At 37.9% G+C, this 23,144-nt stretch overlaps 1 protein-coding gene across 3 annotated transcripts in view; it reads right to left on the bottom strand.

The window, feature by feature from the left end:
* The window catches only part of LOC107227666 (diphthine methyltransferase), a 102,979-nt gene that overhangs the window by 53,456 nt on the left and 26,379 nt on the right, over nucleotides 1–23,144 (bottom strand). For 2 of the 3 annotated variants that reach the window (XR_006903468.1, XM_046734986.1), the window contains exon 2: nucleotides 6,000–6,619. Coding sequence is in view for 2 of the 3 variants with exons in the window: in XM_046734986.1 (XP_046590942.1) it covers nucleotides 6,000–6,615 (616 nt within the window). In the remaining variant the exon portion in view is untranslated. Of the gene's footprint in view, nucleotides 1–5,999; nucleotides 6,620–19,461; nucleotides 19,580–23,144 lie in introns of all 3 variants that reach the window. The other variant, XM_046734987.1, reaches the window with a different exon arrangement.

The raw sequence follows: 23,144 nt of genomic DNA on the forward strand, positions 1-23,144 counted from the left end.
AGCAAATACGACCATTACGGTTAGAAATTTGAGAACTTGTTAATCGAAACAGATTTCGAATACAAGTAAAATGAAAGATTCTATTGTTTTCATAATTTTCCATATCAACATCATCGTCATCGTCAGTGATTTCAGTTTCCATGGCTAAAAGATGAATTACAGGTTTATCAGACTCATTCTGACTCAGGTGAATCGGTACTATTTCACTTTTTCTCCGATCACCTTGATCTATACCATAAACGTTGGTGGAAAGTCCGTTAAGTTTCTCAAATTTTGAAACGGTGTTTTTGTCTAGAGACATAGGAAACTTTATACCATCAAACCGTAGCACTGAACTGAAATGCGGGTACAAGCTGGTCGCGTTGGGATTGTTGTTGTCGGCCGGAAACAGAGCTGCGGTGACCGACCAAATAAAGTAGTAGGAGTCGTTGTTTCTGATATTTACCACAGCCTCCTTATCACTGATATGTTTAGGTAACGAGGTGTGGGTATACAGACCACCTCGTAGTGGTGTATACTTGTTAACCCTTGCGGCCCGATCGGTGACTATAGTCACCCAACGCCTGACGCTAGCTCTGTACGAGCGGTGACCATGGTAACCCAACATTTGACGCTCATTATGTACGAACGGTGACCATTAGGGTGGTCCTTATTTGGGGTGTTGATGAATTTCGACAAGTGCGCCCCCTAGACACGTTCGAAATAAATGAACAAAAAATGTGTGCGAAAACGGAGCGCTGTAGTCCAATTAGAAGACGTGCCTCTAAGCTCGTTTTGTTTTTCATTTGAATAACATGGGATTTTTAGACTACTTCAATCATTATGTTTTAAAAAATTCTTTTTTTACATAAATCTGTTGTTCATGGGTACAACTACGCGTATATTTTTCCACAAGTCGTTATCACAACCTTTACGCCCCCCATCCCCCTGATATTATACACGACGGCAAATTGATCAACGTGAGGATACCTCTTTTTAGCCGCTTGGTGCTTGACAGTATTTCACCAATTAAAAGGCAGTCTTATTTACGTCATAAGTTTGTAAAAAAAAATAATTGTACATGTGGGAAAAAATATGTATTTCAATTAGTGTATTTAAAAACACATCGTTTATACTTTATACTTTTTTAAAAAGTAATAATTAAAATTAAAATGTTTTTATCGCCGTCTGTTTTTCTGGATCGGGAAAGATTTTACGATATTCCGAGATCCATGAACAACAGATTTATGTGAAAAAAGAATTTTTTGCGTTCATGGGGACAACTCAAAAACATAATGACTGAAGTAGTCTGAAAATCCCATGTTATTCAAATGAAAAACAAAACGAGCTTATAGGCACGTCTTCTAATTGGACTACAGCGCTCCGTTTTCGCACACATTTTTTTTAATTTATTTCAAACGTGTCTAGGGGGCGCACTTGTCGGAATTCGTCAACACCCCAAATAAGGACCACCCTAGTGACCATGGTAACCCAACATTATGTTATAATTTTTTAAGCATTTTTTTACGAGCGACTGCACTCGCTCTGCGTAAGATGGCGTGGTATTGTGCGTCTGACGGGCGCTTGCAGTTGTTCCGCAAGTACGGACGCCTGCCGCGACTGCTCGGTCAGCGGGGACGGCGCGACGTAGAATGCGTCCGTACCGAAAGGGTTAATGTTGACGGCAAGATTTATAATTTCAAGTAACGACCAGCCTGAATCCTTTCCCTGGAGATCTTCCACCGTTTTCAACAAACACCCTGTCTCGTTTTCGATGAACCATTCGTTAATATTCGTTGTCTGGAAGATGATTTCATTTCTTGTATTAAAAAATTTCATCTCTTCCACCGTGTGATCATCTTTTCGAACTTCAAATTTACAAGCCAGGATAACATTGGCTTTCAAGCTCCTCGCTTTCTTTAAAGCGTTTTTTAGTCTTGTCACAGCAAGTACCTTTGCGTCTTATAGAAATCTCTCCACATTTTTATGTGTCAAATTGACGATGGATCCAGTTCGAATTCTCTCCTCAAAAGCTGATTCCAAATCTTCCCAGTGAACTCGATCGCTTCTTCTTCCTTTCCGCGTACCTCCACCCGTTTTCTGAAGACGTTTGAATTTTTCCGCGCGCGCTTTCAACAGTCCGATCGTTGTGATAATTCTTGTCTTTTCTCCAATCGTTGAAGCCTTTCGCAAAATTTTGTTGAGAAGCCGAATATTTTGACTTCCGACTCTTATCCATTTTCGAATATCTCCTGTTGATGATGATAATTTGCCCAAGATTTTGTACGGCGATTCCATAATATCGATCAATCTCAAACATTTTGTGGATTCCATCTTTAGCTTTTTCCTCATGTATGCTTGACAAGTTGATACTGAATGATCATTTGAAGTGATGAGCGTCCTTTTTATGAGGCAGCTGTACATATGTTTGTGTGTGCGCGCGAAGCCGTCCGTGTGCGTGGAACAGTACGCACTAGCACAATTACATGAATCGAGGTAATTACATTCGGCGAACACGGAGACCACCCTGCGATATCGCATTTTTTCGTTTGCAAAACATCAACACACTATATAAGACTGTGGATCCTGGACCTGATCATTGTGGGTCGAGTTGAGCTACGTTATTGTGCTTCAATTCTCTTAGACCGTAACCGGTAAGTACTTCAATCCTACTATTGTTACCATCAACATTTCGAAAATCTATTTTTCTTTAGACAGTTACCCAAATCACTGTAGTAAAAATATTTCCAATTAGTTTTAAAACCCTCGAGTGGGATTTGTTTGCCATATGTATCCAATACGGTTTAGCTCCTTCTGATTTTTTTCTTCTAGTTTTAATGTCACTTATGATTGGGAGTATTCAACTTTCAAATTTCACTAAATGAAATCAAATAACTCCGAATTTCTTTTCAGACCATGGTTCCTGAGATGCGGCGTGAATATTCTTTACCCACAACCCCGGAACCTCTATTTCTGGATCTGGATTTACCGAACATCCAAATAATTTACATTCACGAAGAAAGACAGACCCGACTAAACGATGAGCAAATCGGAAAATCTCCGTCTTTGCTCATTGGTGTTCAGAATAGCACTTTCTTAGATTGTAAAACTCGATTCGAATTACTATTACAAAAATTTGTTGGGTTACAGGTGGACAGGATGGCTCAGCGCTCAGTGACAAATACATATAATTTTTGATATTTTTTATATAATATCGAATGTCGTACTATTAAATGGTATAAAATATGTGTATGTGATACTTAGATTACACATAACCAAATTCGAATTGATTATATGGCCTACCAGATAGCGTAGACTCAACCAAGTGTCGTTACTTGCTATCACCATCTTCTGAAATATATCTTCATCTTCTTGAAGAGCTTTCGTCAATCGATTTGGTAGAAAAATCGTAAACGAGTCCTCCAAATCCAGAACGATTTTATCACCAAATTTCGTTTTAACCCAACGAACACCGCTGACTCTGTATTCGAAGTAGGCTTCAAGATCCGAAACTTTTTTCAACGGCAGAAACGTCTCCAGCCGCGCGATTTCGTTCAGTTTTGAGAAGTCCACGATCGTCACTGTTAATTCGTGGTTGCTCAAAATCTTTGTGAGTTGATTTAGTTGAGTTCTAATTTGCAGTAGGTGTTGAGCTTCTTCAATGTTCTTGATTTCACGTTGTTGTTGTAGAGTACTTTTCATTTGCAGGAAGAACAGCTTCAGACTGACGTTGAAGTTTTCACTTTTGACTTTTATAACGTTCTTCCACCACATAAATTTGAAATTTGGTGGGGAAAAAAATATCACGTGGTTGATATCAAACCGGCATCCGGGTAAGTGGATTAATTTTGAAATGTCACGTGGTTGATATCGTGAAAAAGATTGTGGGGTGGTTGATATCAACCCGGCATCCGGGTAAGTGAGAAACAATTCTCAAAACCATTAATTTTGGAATGTCGCGTGGTTAGTAACGTGGGAAAAGAATATGAGATGGTTGATGTTACACATCAGAAAAGAATTTTCAACGAAAGAATGTCACGTCGATGAGAACGTATCGATATCCGAGTGGGTAAAAAACAATTCTCAGAACCATTAATTTTGGAATGTCGCATAGTTGGTAACGTGGGAAAGGAATGTGACGTAGTTGATGTTACACAACAGCAGTTCTATCGCTGGAAAAGAATTTGAGGTGGTTGATGTTACGCATCAGCAGTCCTATCGTGGAAAAAGAATGCGGGACGGTAACCGACATCCAGGTCGGTAGAAAAGTTCACCCCCCCGCCCCGCGCTGCACCCTCTACCATTGGCAGGCGAGCACAACATAGAATCCTTAACCTTCGGTCGATAAGATTGTAAGTAAAGCAGCACGATTTTCACCCTTGATCGATAAGAATTGACAGTAAAGCCGTGCGATTTTAACTGACGACCGATAAAATTGTCGATAAGGTAGCACGTTTTTGACCTCAAGTCAGTACGGCAGACTGTGACGTCATCGCGGAGAAGGGTTTGAGTCTGAGGAGGATGTCGGTAAGTGTCAGTAACAGGAATCTACATGTAGAACTCTCCTTGTATTGCTACTAACAATTATCGCATTTTTCGGGGAAAGATTGTTCTACGCTTCGAACAAGTTTCAGGACATTGCAGTAATCATTGACCGAATTACTTACGATAAAGAAAACAATAGATTCCTTTGTTCACTTGCGATTTACGGTTAAAGTACCTATGCTACGTGATTTTTGTAAAGAACTTATTTTGTAGAAGACAACATGGCGCACAACTTTTTGGGAAACGTTTTTCTCTAAAACTTACAGAAAAAAAAGTCGCTGATTTGGCACTTTTTCAATTTTAAATAACTTTCAGCGACCAAACCCGGACTTAACTTTTGTGGATAATTTCAGGATAACTTCCTGGCCGCCCAATTTAGCTATACACAAAGTTTCAGCGATGCCCTCTTTTTCGATGAAAGTCAGGTACTTCCTACTGGAATATTATTTTTCTGACCTTACTTAGACCGATCACAATTATACTCACCCTACGGGGTAAAAGGCGAGCGGTAAGTGTGAAAGCACTTCGCTCACCCTAAATTATTTACTTGCACTATGTTCGCGCAACTTTATTATTATTATGTTAGTTTGTAAATTTATCACAGCAAATACTTTAGTTTCGTTATATTCGTATGTTGTACCTATTTACCACGTATAAAGTGACTAAAGGGTCACAACAGTAGATTTACTTTCTTATTCCACATGACAAGTAGTTCAACGTTATAGTAATTCAAATTACGTACTTATTGTCCACGCCAGAAATTCGTGGGCCGATACTCGAATCGGCAGTTACGTACGTTCGCTTGGCCGGTGAGGGCGCAGCGCAAGTTAGTTAGTCTCGAGCGCTCGAATAGGTAGGACGTGTTAGGTTTTCCTTAGACACGCGCGTCGATTATTTCGTTTCGCGTAGTTTTAAGAATTATCCGTTCAAGTTGGTTGGGGGAGACGCGGTTCACCCTCCAGTTGGACCGGAGGTGCCCGTCTCCCGGGCGAGCGTCATCGCGGCGACATACATTGTCGCCCGAGCACTTCAGCGTTGGTTCCCGAGACGTCGGGACCGCTGTTTGCACGGCATTGGGCCACCCTGACGCTCCCCATTCCCTGCTTCCACGTTAGCGTTGGAAGTTGCGGAGCACGGTTTCTCATGGAGACTTAGATAAGTTGGCTTAAGATTATTGAATGATCATTCAATCTAGTTGACAAGGAACGCACCAGCGACTATATTATCCTGTATTATGATAATCTGATTTTCAGTTAATAAACACTTGTCTTGCTTCGGCTTTTCCCTCTGCACCGCGAGGGTTTTTATGCCGAAGCAAGCGTCTTGTCTTTCCCGCGAAATCGTGTTATTTATTTATTCACCCTCTCACTCACTCATCCCATCCCGATTGAAGTTAGAGAAGAACTCTGGTCAAATGATCTAAACACACTATATTACTTGCTGGTCGTTCAAACGATCATTATTCATTAACTTACCAGTGTATATGATATTAGTATTCCAATAATCGAACGCTGCAATCCATGCTTCGTAGCCATGAGCATTCCACAAATACTTGTTCACTAAACTTTCGCCACGAAATTCGAAGATTGAAATAGAACCATGCGAATCACTGACCACAGCCTTCACATCTTGATCCGCGTTGTTACATAATACTCCGGATGACCAGTCCAAAGACAATGCTAATATTTCACCATGATCTGGGTTGATTTTTTGTTCTGTGAATAATTTCAATGATATATTATTCACATCCGACAGTTCATAGATTTGTATGCAGCCCGATGCATTGGCAACACCGAGTAGTATTTTGTGATTCATTTTTACGTGCATCCACTTCATATCTAACACAGCTGGAACATTCAAATGCTGTAACAAGTTCAGTTTTCCGCTATTTTTCACACGGAATAGATAAATCCTTCCAAGACGGTTCGGGCACTTTGTATTTTCCGTATCACCTCCAACTTCAGTATTGGAGAATTGATATGTACCGCATACAAACACATCGGTAAACGGTTCGATGGGACACCATTCCACAGAATCTGCAGAAAATTCTGTATCAAACGTATCCAGCGTCGTAAAACACATTGGAAACATATTTCTGAAACAGAGAAAATTATATCATTTATATTATATTAGGTGTTGATTAGATATATGAAAATATTGATGTGGCCGCCATTTCGCTACCAGCAGGCCGGCAGCTTTCTTAGAATATTTCATTTTTTCTATTTCTGTCTTTAACAACTTTGTCTTTTACAATTAACTTTCAAATGTCCAGGCCTCGCCTCGCTAGCTGAGAGTCAAGGGTTTATGTGTGGGGAACACACATCTAGCAAGTTAAGGTTAAAATTTATATTAATTTATCATTTATTTGCGAGGGTGAATCTTCGCGTCCTCTAACGAAACTTATACCGCTATTTTGGGGGTAAAGAAAGGAACGATTCTGAAGTTCTTCAGATTTCTAAAACTCTTCAGATTCGTAGGCCATGGTTCCGAACTTGGAAATTCAATTTTCTGATGAAGGAAATAACAGTTAGACAATAAGGCTAAGCTAGGTTAGGCTAGATATAGCAGTAAAAAAAATGCACTTAATAAGAATCAAAATCACACAGAAACACAGAAAAGTACGTAAGAAAAGGTGCCGAGTGTATCTTGCAGAGAGAGAAAGAGAGACGTAGTAATAGCTTTTCGCTCGCTGGGACTCACACAAGTGCGCGCGCAAATATCCCCACCCGGCATTTAAAGGGAAGGCTCCACCACGAGCTCTGACACAGCCGGCCTGCCTCGTATAGTAGCAACATAACAAATATACGACGAGAAGATTTGTTTTCCCATGTGAATGATACTTTTATTTCTTACTTGCTGCAAGTCATACTTATCACGTGAATTTTATTCGTTCCTATTATTTCTCCGTCGTTGGAATTGGTTTCCACATCACTTTACATTGTAAAAATCTACGTCGTTTCATTACCGTTCAGCGATTATTGACATTGTTTTTTATTCATAAAGTTGTTTTCCGATCAGGATTATCATTATTTATCAAGTATTAAACTTGACGTACACCTATTTGCATGCCCGAATGCATGCACCATGCATTTCATTCATGTGATATCCTACTACTTTCGTACTATTCTGTGATCAGCTTTAAAAGTCAAACAGGAATTACGTCATATGTTATCTAACAACGAGCGATTAGCTCAAGCCCGGGTGATTTTTTGCCAGGAAAGTGGCGAGCTAGATGCATATTTATTGCAATTGTTACGAATCGAGTCGTATAAAAAAGAAGGCTGCATTTGGTTCGACATCTGCCGAAAAATCATCGGCGAAACATGCTGTGATAAAACTGTTGAAAAATGTGTGCCACGATGGTACAAAAGATTCCTGAGAAATTATGATTGTATTAGACTGGTATTTGTTAAGAATATTTGAAAACCACTAAATGCTACATATACTATACATGAGTATAGGCCCAGCGAGGGCGCTGTAGCTTAGCCTTAGCTACAGCACTGTACCAATTAGTCTGCGTCGAGCTGCGCTTACGCTCGCACGTCCAAGCTCGTGGTCCGTTCGGAGCACACGCATGTCTCCTCAATTCTGTAACTCACTCTCTAATACAATAAAGCTTCCTATATACAAATAACCGCAGTCTAGTTTATTATCAGGTTATGGGCCCAGACTGTTGGGTGTGACACATACAAGGTTAAAGTATAGTGTTGATTGCAATTGGACTCTGTCGCCAGCCTCCGTGCGAAAGTGCAAAAGAGTTGTCTTGTGAAAATGGATACCGATCCAGTGAGAATCGCAAAGTTGAAAAACATTGAAAACTGGGGAGTGTGGAAGTTCCAGATGCGTGTGTTGTTAACCTCTCATGATGCATTTAATGTTGTGAACGGAACCGAAATTAAGCCGGAAGCTCCACCGGAAGCTGCCGAACCGGCAGAAGTGCTAACATACGAAAAGGAGCTGAAGGATTTTCTAAAAAAGGATGGAATCGCACAAAAGTTCATTGCTACTTCAATCGAACAACAGCCGATGACGCATATTATGAATTGTGTGAGTGCAAAATCCATGTGGGACAAACTCCTGGCGATTTATGAGAATAAATCTGATATAAATGTGCATGTGCTTCAACAGAAGTGGTTCAGTTTCAAGAAAGATCCGAGTGATGATATTGCAACGCACATTTCGAAAATTACTGATTTGTGCAATTCACTGAGAACACTCGAAGAAGAAATCTCAGAAGGCATGTTAATCACAAAAATTCTGATGACTCTTCCATCTAATTTCAACCATTTTCGTTCAGCGTGGGATTCTGCTGCAACGGATCAGAAAACCGTTGAAAATTTAACATCGCGCTTGATCATGGAAGAGATGAGAATGAAAAGTCAAGAAAGTGCCGAAAACAGTGCGTTTTTAGCGGGAAACGAAAATAATCAACGCTTTCCAAAGAAAGTTCAAAATTACAAGTCAAGAGGGCAAAATTCGGAGAAGAACGCAGAAGGCCAGTCAAAACAAGGTAAATGCTGGCATTGTAATAAGCCGGGACACCGCAAGAGCGAGTGTTGGAATCTTCTGAGAACTCCGGAGCAAAACAAGTCCGGCCCGAAGCAGTTCAACGGCGAGTCGACGAGAAGGAGGGACAACGCGCTGGTAGGAGAGGTAGCTGCATTACCGACAGAAGAGGTACTCATCACTCCGTCAGCTGACTGCCAAGATCGTTCGACATCGTGGTTTCTGGACTCCGGAGCACCAGCCCACATGTGCGACAAGCACGAATGGTTTGCTACATATGAAGATATAGAGCATAGACCGGTTACATTAGGCGACGGTAAGATTTTGTACGCTGTAGGAGAGGGAGATATTGATGTATTAGCATTTAATGGGACAAAATGGGAAAGTAAATATTTAGAAAAGGTTTTGTATGTTCCTGGTTTAAAATACAATTTATTTTCAATGGGTAAAGCTCTCCAAAAACAAATGCTGTTTGAATCAAACAATACGAAATGTACCTTTTATAAAAATGATAAGACTGTTGTTGTCGGGTGTAAAAAAGAGCACGAAACTATCTTTACGATAAAAATTAAAGTTGAGATTATTGAAAAAATATTGATGGGCAATGAAAATATTATTTCTGATAAAAGCGAGATGCAATTATGGCATGAACGATTGGCACATCAAAGTTTTTCTTACGTAAAAGAATTTCTCAAAAATAATGACATAAAAGTTAAGGGTGATTGCAAAAATAATTTTTGTGATGGATGTGCACTTGGTAAATTACATCGTTTTTCATTCCTACCTAGTGACTTTAAAACAAGCAGAGTAGGAGAATTGTTACATGCAGATCTCTGCGGTCCCATGGAGGAAAGTTCTATAGGAGGTGCTTTGTACTTTTTCTTGATAAAAGATGATTATTCGCAGTATGTTACTTTGTATTTTTTGAAAAGCAAAACTGAAGTTAAAAGTTGTTTTAAAAACTTTATACAGAGATTTGAAAAAGAAACCGGAGAAAAAGTAGATACATTTAGAACTGATAACGGGTTTGAATTTACTGAAAAAGACATGAATGAAATGTATTTCGCGAATGGTATCAAGCACCAACGTACTGTAGTGTACACTCCGCAACAGAACGGCAAAGCCGAACGCGAAAATCGCACGTTGGTAGAGGCAGCGCGTACGATGCTGTACTCTAAAGGTCTGCCGAAGCGTCTTTGGGCAGAAGCGGTAAACACGGCCGCGCATGTTTTGAATAGAAGCAGAAAAACTCGCTATGTAAACAAAAGTCCGTACGAACTTTGGCATGGTCGCAAGTGTAGTGTGAAACACTTTAAATCGTTCGGGACGGAAGCGTATGTACACATTGATAAAAGTCGTAGAAAAAAGTGGGACGCGAAATCGAAATTAGGAATTTTCGTGGGTTATGACGATTGCACAAAAGGTTATAGAATTTTAACTGATAAAAATAAAATTGAGATACATAGAGATGTTTGGTTTAAAGATGAATTTAAAACTGATAACTTGGAAGTTGACCAAGAAAAACATGATGATTACTTTTATGATATGTTAATCAAATCAAAACAGTTTGATGCAGTTGTTGAGCCAAACATTGTTGCGAATGATAACAATCAAAATGTTCTTGATAATCAAAACATAGAAAATGATTTTGAAAATGATAATTTAGCTGAAAATAATCTTGAAATTGAAAATAATCTTGGTGATGAAAATGTAAACCAAAATTTATTTGAGAATAATTTAGAAATGAATGATCAAAATAATTTTGAGATGGATAATGTGAATAATTTTGAAAATGCTATTGAAATAAGAGATCAAAATGTTGAAATGCAAAATGAGCCTGCCAATGTAAACAATGTAAATAATGAACCAAGGTATAATTTGCGAGATCGACGAAATTTACAGCCACCAGACCGTGGAGATGTTGTTAACAATTTTGTATTTGATTTCGAAAATGTAGAAGAATTATTTTTAGCAGAAGTTGATACTCCTAAAAATTTTAAAGAAGCGATAAACAGTGTTGATTCTGAAAATTGGAAAAAGGCTATGAAAGATGAGATGATCGCATTACATAAAAATAAAACTTGGATTTTAGTAGAGGCTCCGAAAAATGCAAAAGTGTTATCGAATCGATGGGTTTTTAAAATAAAATATGAGCCTGGAGGGGAAAAGAAATTCAGAGCTAGATTAGTTGTTAAAGGTTATTTACAAGAAGAAGGCGTAGATTACACTGACTTTTTTAGTCCAGTGGCTAGGTATACTTCATTAAGAATTTTCTTATCTATAATCATTTCTAAAAATATGTACAGTCAAAAGTTCGATGTTACCACAGCCTATTTGAATGGCAAAATCGATGAAACAATTTATATGAAACAACCTGAAGGGTTTAGTGATAATTCAAATAAAGTTTGTTTTGTGAAACAAAGTTTGTATGGTTTAAAACAATCAGGCAGATGCTGGTACAAAATATTTATAGAATGTTTGAAAAAGTTTGGTTTGTATCCTACTGACGAAGACTCTTGCGTTTTTGTTAGCAAAGATTCGAATGACTTTGATTTTCTGATCATAATAACTTATGTCGATGATGGTATCGTGGCTTCTAGAAATAAAAGAAAAGTTGAAGAATTTCTGACATACCTTAAACAAAATTTTGAAATCAAAACTGATGAATTAAATGTATTCTTAGGAATCGAGATTAATAATTTAGCCAATGGATCAGTACTTATAAATCAAAGAATGTATGCTGAAAAGATTGTTAATAAATTTAATATGTTAGAAGCGAACACTGTACGTATACCAGCTGATCCAAATAGTATGTCAAGTATGTTTGAAACGAGGAAATGTAGTAAAGAAATTAATTTTCCATACAAAGAGGCGATCGGGCACTTAATGTTTCTTGCATATGGATCACGTTTAGATATCGCTTACGCAGTGGGAGTATTGAGTCAGTTCAATGAAAATCCAGATAAAATCCATGTAAGTGGCGTAAAGCGAATCTTAAAATATGTAAAAGCGACGCTTGATTATGGTTTAATTTATAAGAGAAATAACAATTGTAAAGAAATTTGTGCTTTCAGCGATGCTGACTATGCAGCAGATCAAATGAGCAGAAAATCAATTACTGGTTTTGTTGTAAAATTGGGTAGTAATGTAGTATCATGGGGATCTCGCAAACAATGTACGGTTTCTCTGTCTACTACTGAATCTGAATTTGTAGCAGCATGCACTGCAGTCCAAGAAATCGTCTGGACAACGCGATTAGTCAAGGCCCTGTGTGGCAATGATATACAGAAACCTCTTCTTTTGGTTGATAATCAAAGCGCCATACATTTAATAAAAGATCTAAGATATCACTGTCGTACTAAGCATATAGATGTAAGATATAAGTTTATAAGGGAAAAATACAATGATAAAGTATTTGATGTTAGATATGTAAATTCTGCAAATCAGCAGGCTGATATCTTGACTAAGGCGCTTCCTGTAAAAACATTTGAGTATTTAAGAAATTTGTTAAATGTAAACTCTAAATGAAATGTATGTTATGAATAGAAATGACATGTAGCATTTGCGATTTTCAGTGGGAGTGTTAAGAATATTTGAAAACCACTAAATGCTACATATACTATACATGAGTATAGGCCCAGCGAGGGCGCTGTAGCTTAGCCTTAGCTACAGCACTGTACCAATTAGTCTGCGTCGAGCTGCGCTTACGCTCGCACGTCCAAGCTCGTGGTCCGTTCGGAGCACACGCATGTCTCCTCAATTCTGTAACTCACTCTCTAATACAATAAAGCTTCCTATATACAAATAACCGCAGTCTAGTTTATTATCAGTATTGCTTGCAAATTTTAAATGCAAGCATGATACATCCGTCAACGGTGTGGAAACTGTTTAGTGTTATCGAGGAAAATTACCCCGGCCCACAAAAAAAATTTGGTGGTCTGTACATTTGAACAGACCCACCTACCTTTATGTATTTAGACGCGCTGAATCCGAATCTGAAGTCCGTTTGGTCCGGAAACGCCCTCAAAATTTTGAGAAAAGTGCAAAAAACCGTACAAAATGGAAAAAACTGCAGTTTTGGTGAAAAAAAAATTTCTAAATATAAATCATATAAGTTTTACATGAGATTCGATCCGCTGAGTATAAATGTGAAGTTTATTTTGCCTGTAGGAGCTTGAATTAAATTTATTTCTCACCTATTGTGATGCACTAAATCCAAATAAAAAATCTGTTAATGTGAATCAGTTAGAAATTTACCAAAAATCGTTCAAAAAAGCATAGAAAGATAAGGTAAGAAACGAGCTTTATCGATTTGCAGCTGTTCTTCGTTTGTGTCGAACTCTTTTGTCTTCAAATGACCTACGCAACGAGTTTCTTTTTCGTTTTTTATTGTCCTTCGTAACTTCTTTCTTCAGCGTCCAGCAAAAATCTGCCATCATGTTGACATTCCACTTCCCTTGATATCGACTCTCCATTTCACTTATGTCTTGATGGAATCTTTCTCCCTGTTCTTCACTGTACTCTCCAAGATTTCCAGGGAAGTAGTCAAGGCGAGAATGTAAAAAGTGCAACTTAAGATTCATCAAGCAATCCAAATCTTCATAATTTTCCAGCAGCTCTTTCACTAAAGCCTCGTATTTCTCACTTTTATTATTTCCCAAAAAGTGTTGTGAAACATTAACCAGACACATGCCCAGATGCCGATACGGGGTTTCCGAATCCCTGCATCGTAAAGCATTTATCGCTTGTGCCTGCCATGACGGCATACACGCCGTTATCCCGTGGACTCTACCAGACGGTTCTGTTGCCCACCATCACCACGTGGAGGTGCCCTGGTTACAGGCGCAAGCAATCATTGTGTCCAAATTACTACTCATTGGAATACAAACTAAAAATAAAATCCAATATGCCAACGTTCCATTAATTGTAAAACCAGAAAAAAATGTAACCTTCAAAAAACTATAAATTCCCCGCTATAAGTGATGCTAATTTGAAAGAGGGAATTTTTGATGGACCCCAAATTCAGAGTTTATTTCAGAACGGTGAATTCGTTGAAAAAATAAACGACAATGAGAGAGTAGCTTGGCTAAGTCTTAAAAATATTTCCCAAAACTTTTTGGGAAATGACAAAAGTGAGAATTACGAGGCTTTAGATGAAGAGCTGCTGGAAAAATCCGAAAATTTAGGTTGCTTGATGAATCTTAAGTTACACTTTTTACATTCTCACCTTGACTACTTCCCTGAAAATCTTGGAGAGTGCAGTGAAGAACAGGGAGAAAGATTCCATCAAGACATAAGTGAAATGGAGAGTCGATATCAAGGGAAGTGGAATGTCAACATGATGGCAGATTTTTGCTGGACGCTGAAGCAAGAAGTAACGAAGGACAATAAAAAACGAAAAGAAACCCGTTGCGTAGGTGATTTGAAGACAAAAGAGTTCGACACAGACGAAGAACAGCTACAAATCGATAAAGCTCGTTCCATACCTTATCTTTCTATGCTTTGTTACGTCCAGCATACCACTTCTCTCTAATTTTTCCTACTCGCTAACTTTCTCACAGTTCTTATATGAATCTCATGGTCTCTGTCCTGTCCTCTTATCTCTACCTAGTCTCGCGCTATTCACTATCGCGCTTACTCATCTAATTCCATTCCCTTCCTTCAGCATCTTCACACGTTTTCTGCACCCCGTACGTTTCAAGTCTCTAGCGACATTCCTTTTCTAACTCTCGACAACTTCACATCCAGACTATCAGCTTTTTGAAATAAATATATAAGTAAGACATAGCTTCATACAGTACACTTCGTATTTTATTAATCCTCATACTGATTTCCAGTTGACCTGGAACGTAAAAGTGAAGCGAACCGGTTTATTCCTACCGCTCAGGAGTAAACTCTACTCACGGACGTAACAACTACAATTACGAGAAAAACTTAAACATTTTCTATTAAGAAACATTACTATCATATGCCCCGCGATTACCTAAAAAATAAGTTTTACGAAGCTGAAATAACCTACATTTTTCGACTATTTCTGAAGAAAAATTTGTAAATATAAGTAAAACATTCATCTGAAACAACACCCACCTGGGGGTCAGGACTCAAATCAGACCGGCTCTGATGTTTTGTACATACTTGTCAATCGGTTACATAATATATGGTCAATGTGCAATTGCTGCGAGCCAAATGATCGACGAAGAGTTGGTAGCGGAAGACACGCCAACCGAAGACACGATAACAGATAATGTTATCGAGTTTGACGAGGTCAGATCTCCAACAGAATTCGTCGCAGTCGATCTGTTTTGCTCGGAGGTGATACCCAACTCTCCGATTTCTATAACGGGAGCCCATAAGGAGACGGCAGTTGTAGGTACAAGCACATCCGTAAGTTTTTCGCCCACAACCAATAATAATGTGGTAGAAGACCATGAGTTGCGATTTGAAAGGATAATGGATCAATCTAAGATCGTGTGATAGAGCTGGAACATTTCTAATAAAATGTAACAGTTTTATATCCTCTCGTAGGAACATGCCGGGGATCATTTAAATGAGTACGAAATTCATCGTGCAGCGTAGCCCGCCTTGTGCGCTTGGCTTCCTTATCGGCAGCAGTGCTCAAATTACGCGATTATGCACTTTGTATGCACTGTCGCCGAGCCCGGCGAGAAGCCGTGTGAGCAGTCTCAATACTGCTTCCAGGCGTAACGCACGCCTAATTAAATTTTAATATAACGTTAACGCCCGCACTCACCATTTGTTGTTATCAATTATAACTCAATTCTCTGTTTGAATAAACATATAAATACAAATATAATCGTTGCGTAATATTCGCATGACAATCGAATCCACTCCACCATTCGAGTTGGCCGGCAGAAGAATAGTGGATATAAATCACTTCCTGAGCAGTATCAAAAAATTAGCTTTTCATCCACCTTATGATTGTACGTTTGCTGACATGGAACACGTACGTTAACTTAGCACAACGACTTACAAAAATCGAAATAGTATCTCTTGGATAATTTGCCGTTAATTAGCCGCTAATTAGCCGTGAAAAAATTTATTTTGCCGCGTGTCAAATTTTCGAAAAAATCGATGGCCCTGCAAACTTCACAAAAAGATAGCACAACCACGAGTAAAAAAACTACGACGGGTTAGTGATTGGTGATTTTGAATGGAACTGTAATTTGCCGCTAATTAGCCGCTGATGATCAGTTGTAGTCATAATTCAGTTGGAGCCCAAATTTTCGAAAAAACTTGAGGGTTATGGCAACTTCACACTAAGGCAGCATAACCACACTAAGAGTAACTACTCAGGGTTGATTGTAGGGTATTGTGAAAAGCACAGAAATTTGCCGCTAATTAGCCGCTACCGACCCATGGAATTTTGAAATTTGTCGGAACCTGAATTTTTTTAAAAAATCGATGGCAGTGCTAACTTTTCTCGGAAACAGCACAACCGTGTGCTAATTCTGCATGGAGGGTTGATCGTAAAAAAGTTTCCAAAGCACCGAAATTTGCCGCTAATTAGCCGCTACTGACCCATGGAATTTTGAAATTTGTCGGAACATGATTTTTTTTAAAAAATCGATGGCAGTGCTGACTTCTCTCGGAAACAGTACAACCGTGTGCTAATTCTGCACGGAGGGTTGATCGTAAAAAAGTTTCCAAAGCACCGAAATTGGCCGCTAATTAGCCGCTACTGACACATGGAATTTTGAAATTTGTCGGAACCTGAATTTTTTTAAAAAATCGATGGCAGTGCTGACTTCTCTCGGAAACAGCACAACCGTGTGCTAATTCTGCATGGAGGGTTGATCGTAAAAAAGTTTCCAAAGCACTGAAATTTGCCGCTAATTAGCCGCTACCGACCCATGGAATTTTGAAATTTGTCGGAACTTCAATTTAAAAAAAAAAAAACTGATGACAGTGTTGACTTCTCTCGACCTGAAACTCTGTCGAACCGTCCCCTCGCCTCTCGCCGCTGTTTCAGCCGCCAAACTGTCAGCTGTGAGTTTTTCCGTGTGAAAAATAATACTGTACATTTGTGCCCTACAACAAAAGACCACGCCCTGTAAAAGGACTAATAGGTGAAATAATATGAACATCGCGGTCTGATTATATCTCGAATAAAATTCTACTTCCACGTCCATATTTTCTGCCATCGTATGTATTAATCAACCAGGATAACAAAACCAAAATTCCAATTTCACACGTCTGAACTCACTCGCAACTTCTTTATTCTCAATAAACAATGAATTTCTTTTTAAAATTATAGGTCATAGTAAATGACCACAAAAGATATCAATTGGAGAGAGAAAGAGAAATGTAATATAAATGATATAAAATTGTAAAATTCAGTTTGGGCGAAAAAAATTAAGTTTCATTATTCTGTCCTGTGTCCCCCGAAACGGTTATTTTTTAAAAATCGTTCGTGGTCGTTTGGTGGTGTTTGGTAGTATATTTTTCAAGTTTGGTGGCGAATAGTTCTTCAAAATTCGAGAAACTCAATTTTCAGCGTGAAGTTAGCCGCCCCACTTCAAGACTTTACAAATTTTTTTCGCAGAGAGGGTATTATTGCCAATAAAAAAACGTCAGTGAAGCAGCCCCCAAAAGTGCACTGTTAGGGAGTTACAAATTTCTGGAATTTAATTGTTTTTTTTTCTTTTAAATTCACAACTTCTCAACAGTGCAGTTTTTGGTGATACTTCACAGAAGGTTTTTTATCAACAATTATGTTCTTTCGTCTGAAAAAAGATGTAAAAAGTCAAAGTGCAGTGGCTAACTTTACGCTGAAGATTTTGTTTCTCGAATTTGGAAACATCTACCCATCACCAAATCTCAATATTTGACTACCAAACAGCACCAAACGATCACTAAATGATTCCAAAAAAAGGATAAGTTTTAAAATTCGCAGTGGTAGGGTCAACTTCACATAGGTCATGGAGGCTGGTTTCCGCACGCGTGTATCATGTGTCGCATCAGTTATCCCTATGATGTGCAGCCCTGACTACGTCACTTAAGCAAGGGAGAGGAAATTGACATTATCTCTGCCAATTAAAGGTTATTGCCGGATAAGCATAGTAATTTGGCGTGTGTGTGAGTGTGTGTGTGTGTGTTTGTGCGTGTGTGAAATCGGGAAATACATTGTCAATTGACATGAAAAAGTCAGTATGCAATAATTTCTTGTCATGTATTTCAAAACATACATATATATGTGCGATCGATCGTATAAGTATTATATTGGGTAGAAAATATTTGGTTCCATGTTTTTTCTTGTTGAAAAACTTGTTTTTCCTCATTCAAAGTAAAACAAAGTGTAGAAACAGCCAAAACTGACGAAAATAACAGTATTTCATAATTTTCAGTGTGTTCCACCATTTTGTAAAATTTCAAAAAAATAGAGAGTGTTTTTCGAGTCAAAATACACTCAGAGTAGAAATTCAAAATCTGCTTCTACCTTAGTTATCGAGAAAAAAATGTTTAAACAATTTAGAAATTTTTTTTGAAGGGGGAGGGGGTGAAAAAAAATCTGTAAAAAATCAAGTTGAAAGAATTTTACTTTCTCTATACACCGTATTTTTTCATAAGGATTCGTTGACTTGGCGGTAAGTTAAGAAACAAAGCCGAAAAACTGGGTTTTCTGGGGTGGTAAAGTCAACAGAAGGGGGGAGTGGGTTTGGGGACAACATTCGTGTCGAGCACTTTTTTTTTGACTGTACCAACGTAATAAAACCATAATTAGCCCAAAAGGTTTCGTGGGCCAAATTACTATTCTTATCCGGCAATAGCCTTCAATTTATGCCATTGCCAATGTACTTATTGCATTCAACTCCAGTTTAAATATCTTCCTTCAAAATTCGCGCGCACTTTTGTTATTTCTTAATTGCGCCACCCACGTCGCACGGTCGTTTTGTACGCTTTGCATTTGTTAATTCTACACACTATTTCATTCAGTCGCCTGATGGCCTTTCCGAAAACAGTTAATATTTCTATTCTTACTAGTGTCCGAAACTATTTTTGAAGATGAATCCAGTAAAGAGACGCGGAAAACCGTCTATTGTTGATAAAAATGTTCTCACCGAAACAGTTTTACGCTACAAGGGACAAATACTTCGAGCCGATCGATCAATTGTCGAGGAAACAATTGCTGTCTGGGAAAGTATTCGACAAGAATTGAATAATTGCATTAAAACGTCAACAATTCATTCTTACGTTGTGAATAACCGCTTTGAATTGAAAGACAAACTTTTGTTTATTGAAAATGAAAATAAATCGTTAGATAATTCAACGTTTGGCAGTTTGACAGCAGGAGATGAAAGCATCGATTCCCCAGATTTTTTTGTCATATCTATACCTAAGACAGAGTTTAACGGAATGGTAACGGAAACGTTATCTCGGCGAAAAACAAATGGTAAAAAGAGTGTTCGATACCATACGATTTTGAAGCCTAACATGTGGACTGAGATGTTGTCTTCTTATATATGGAACACCGTACGTCTCCGCCATGCTTTATGCTTCACAAATCATCATTTGAATCGATCTGCAACATCTGGAAGTATCAAAGGTAAATACAACCACACTACAAAGTAGTGTCGGAAACAGTAGACCCACGAAATATTGAGGCTTGATATGTCACATGAGCATTTTAAATTCCAATAATTTCAAAGTTTATATAAAAAAATACTGGCAATCTTCAGGACAATACGCAATATGAATCTGAGTTGCTGGAATTCCAGCCTGGTACATTTTTTAAGAAAAAAATTAGACACGATAAAAAAACAGCATATTTTTGCACCGCTGTCATTTTCTGCGCGAACGCTGCGAGAACGGATACAGGTAGAGCAAAAATGCATTTGACCAATTTTGTAGAGCATAAAATTTTACGGACAAAAGTCAGCGACAACACCCATTCAACAAATAGTTTAACAGTTAGAGTGACCCGAAAAGAAACCTCGAAAACACTCAGTTACTGCGGAACCACCGAAAGCCCGTCTTATTTTTTAATTCATTTCGGGTGTGTGAATGTTAATGAGAAACATCATCAATTGTTGCCGAGCAACGGCACACATGGAAGAAGAAATTTCATGCTCCAAAAAAAATTGGACTGCAAGATTTCGATTCCAGTTGGCTATTTGTTGCTCAGTTTTTATTCGGATATTTCGTATTTTCGTAAATGAGTTACCATGTAACTTTTCATCTAAAGATTGGAATTGAATGAATCAAATTAGAATCACTTTGCTTCTCAGAAAGTTCGAGATTCTGTGACTTCCTGTCGGTGATGCAAGTAAACAAATCTTTCTCATCGTTTTCAACAAAATCTATTGATTTTATTCAAACATTTTTTTCGAATATAAACCATTTTATCTAAAATGTGTTTTCTTATTTTTCTTCCTGAAGCTATTATTGTTAAATTGTTACAAACAACTTTAGTGAAAAATATTGAACATTTTAAATTGTTCTTATAATGTTTTCCCCTTTTTAGATATTGTCGTTGATAATTTTTATTTAAATGTCATATGTCAAAATCGCTTTTCTGCAGCAAAAATTATCTATGTCAATTTTCCGCATTCTGAAAATCATTTTTGAACTTAGTTTTTCAGCTTTGGAAGGTTTTATTCTTTCACAAAGTTTATTATCAATACTTATACAATTTCTTTATAACAGTTTATAAAAAAAAAACATTTGATAATCAACAGAATTCATTTTACATTTTGCAATCGATATTCAAAACATTCATTCAATGGCTCATTTTTTCCAAATTGCCAGATTCAGTTATCAATTTTTTTTTACTTTTATTTTTCTTACCGAAAAATTCAATTCCATGCAGCATAATTTGTTGTTCTAGATTATTCTAAAGTGTTCATCGAGGGGTTCACTGTTTTATCTCTTGACACAGCTTTTTTGTACCGATATACTCAACAGAAAAATTTAGTCCAGGCGCCAGAGAGGGGTCTCGTATACATTTGAGGTCCCCTCGGTAACTTGATGTGACTTTATGTTTTTGGGTGTGCTGAATCAAATTTTCGAGCTTTACTAGGCCCAATTATGGTTAGCTTTCGATGTAGGGCTCATTTTTGGCCAAACTTAGTTCTTCCTAACTTTTCGGGAAGGTAATGAAATTTTGATTTGGCACTCTGACTTTATCCAATAAATGTTCAAATTTCAAATACTTATTGTCTGTTGTATATTTTTCGGAAAGTTGATATTTTAAGTGCAAATCGCAGAAAACATCAAAAAGTCGTACTTATGGTCCACGTAATATATCGCTAGTAATACCGTGCTTCAATGCTTGGCGGTCATCGGTTATGATTTTCAACGACTTTTAAAAATACTTGTTTCACACATATTTACATATTTCCAATTGGAATAAAGTACTAAACTGTTTTTTGAACATTTTTTAATTGACAAAATTTGTAAGTGGCATTCATCTTGAAATTCAATGAACGTTAGCGGCTCGGCTTATTTTGAATAGCTCGTTACAGATGATATTATTAGTTATAACGATTGTCACAATAATTTGATGAACAACAAACGCAGAAAGAAATGCATGGCACTCCCGCTGATATACAAATACAAAATTTTTGCACAAAGTTTTGACATTTACAATTAGGTATGAGTTCGTCGATTGCAATGAACAATGAAGTTATTTTATTAGGGACTAAAATTTCGTCGAGAGAACGAAATGTAGAGAACCCATAATCTAACGGGTTTAGCTTCACACGATTGGGTTCTAATAACTTGATTTGTTTATGTGCTACGTTAAGAGCTTTGAGAATATAAAGTCGAATTGAATTGCAGGTAGGTGGAAGGTTTGAAAATGAAACGGTATTATTGTAATGATACATCCAATACCGCAACTAATCAAACGTCACTCATTTATTTTTTTGCCTCAAAACTTGAACAAGACATGTTTTGGCATCAATGAAAGAAATTTCAACTTTGTAGTTTGAACCACTGAAATAAAAATAGAACTTTCACAATATTTCTAAATATCAACTTTGAAGTTTGTCTTTATTCTACATGACCATTATTGGTTCTGATAACCTCGAAAATTCGATTCAGCACACTGAAAAACATAAATTTACATCAAATTACCGAGGGGACATAAAAAAGTGCACGAGACCCCGCTCTGACACCCGGACGATGATGCGCTGGTCTTATTTATATTTTTCGAAGCTAGAGTGCACGGCTTTAACCCGGTCAGCCATGTTGTGGCCGTATAAAATATGTAGAAGACTAATTTCAAGAGTCGTCCTAGTATTAGTATTTGATGCTTTCAGGAAAATGCAAGTGTGGTAGCAAGATCGAATGCAAAATTGACAATTTTTCCAACGATCAGAACACGATGATTGAATGTTCTTTGTCTAAAGGCGATGGAAAATGTGGTAAGCGTCAGCTTCGCAATCCCAAGCGAACAACAATATCTAAAGAACTATGTCATAAGTCGGCAGATGCTCATAGAGCAGAAATCGCAAGAAATGTAATGCGCGAGGGTGACCCCGAACCTCCCATTTTGTACAAAAATTCGGTACTAAGACGAGCAAAATATGAATATATTGCCTCCCAGTATTTTGATAAAAATCCCGTGAAAGCACTTCAGATAATGTAGCACAGTACATTGGGAGAAAATACCATACAAAACATCGGGACAGATCCTTTTTATGTACACTTCTTTTCGAAACGTCAGATACGATTATGGAATCAATATGCTGATGATGTACCATTAATAATTGATGCAACATCTGGCATAACGTCAAAAATCGAACATGTACCAGGGAAAAAGTCTAAATCGATATTTTTATATATATGTGTCATAAGACCACCCGCCGGACAATTTTCAGTAGCTCAAATGCTGTCTGAAAGTCAGGATACTGCATCAATCCAAAACTGGCTACAACAAATGATCAAGTATAGGGCTAAATTTCCAAAACAAGTAGTAAGTAAATGAACTTCATGTAGGTACAAATATACAGTGGACCCTCTCAATAAACCCCCTCTCAATAGTGCCGCTTCTCCTAATCCGTGCTCGGGCGCTTCCCCCACTTCAAGGCACATAAGCCGCGCGCTCGAATTTCATACGCTGCCCTCTGAATATGCCCGCTCGGGGAAGAAGC

The sequence above is a fragment of the Neodiprion lecontei genome, chromosome 3, assembly GCF_021901455.1.
Source record: "Neodiprion lecontei isolate iyNeoLeco1 chromosome 3, iyNeoLeco1.1, whole genome shotgun sequence".
Taxonomy (NCBI): Eukaryota; Metazoa; Arthropoda; class Insecta; order Hymenoptera; family Diprionidae; genus Neodiprion; species Neodiprion lecontei.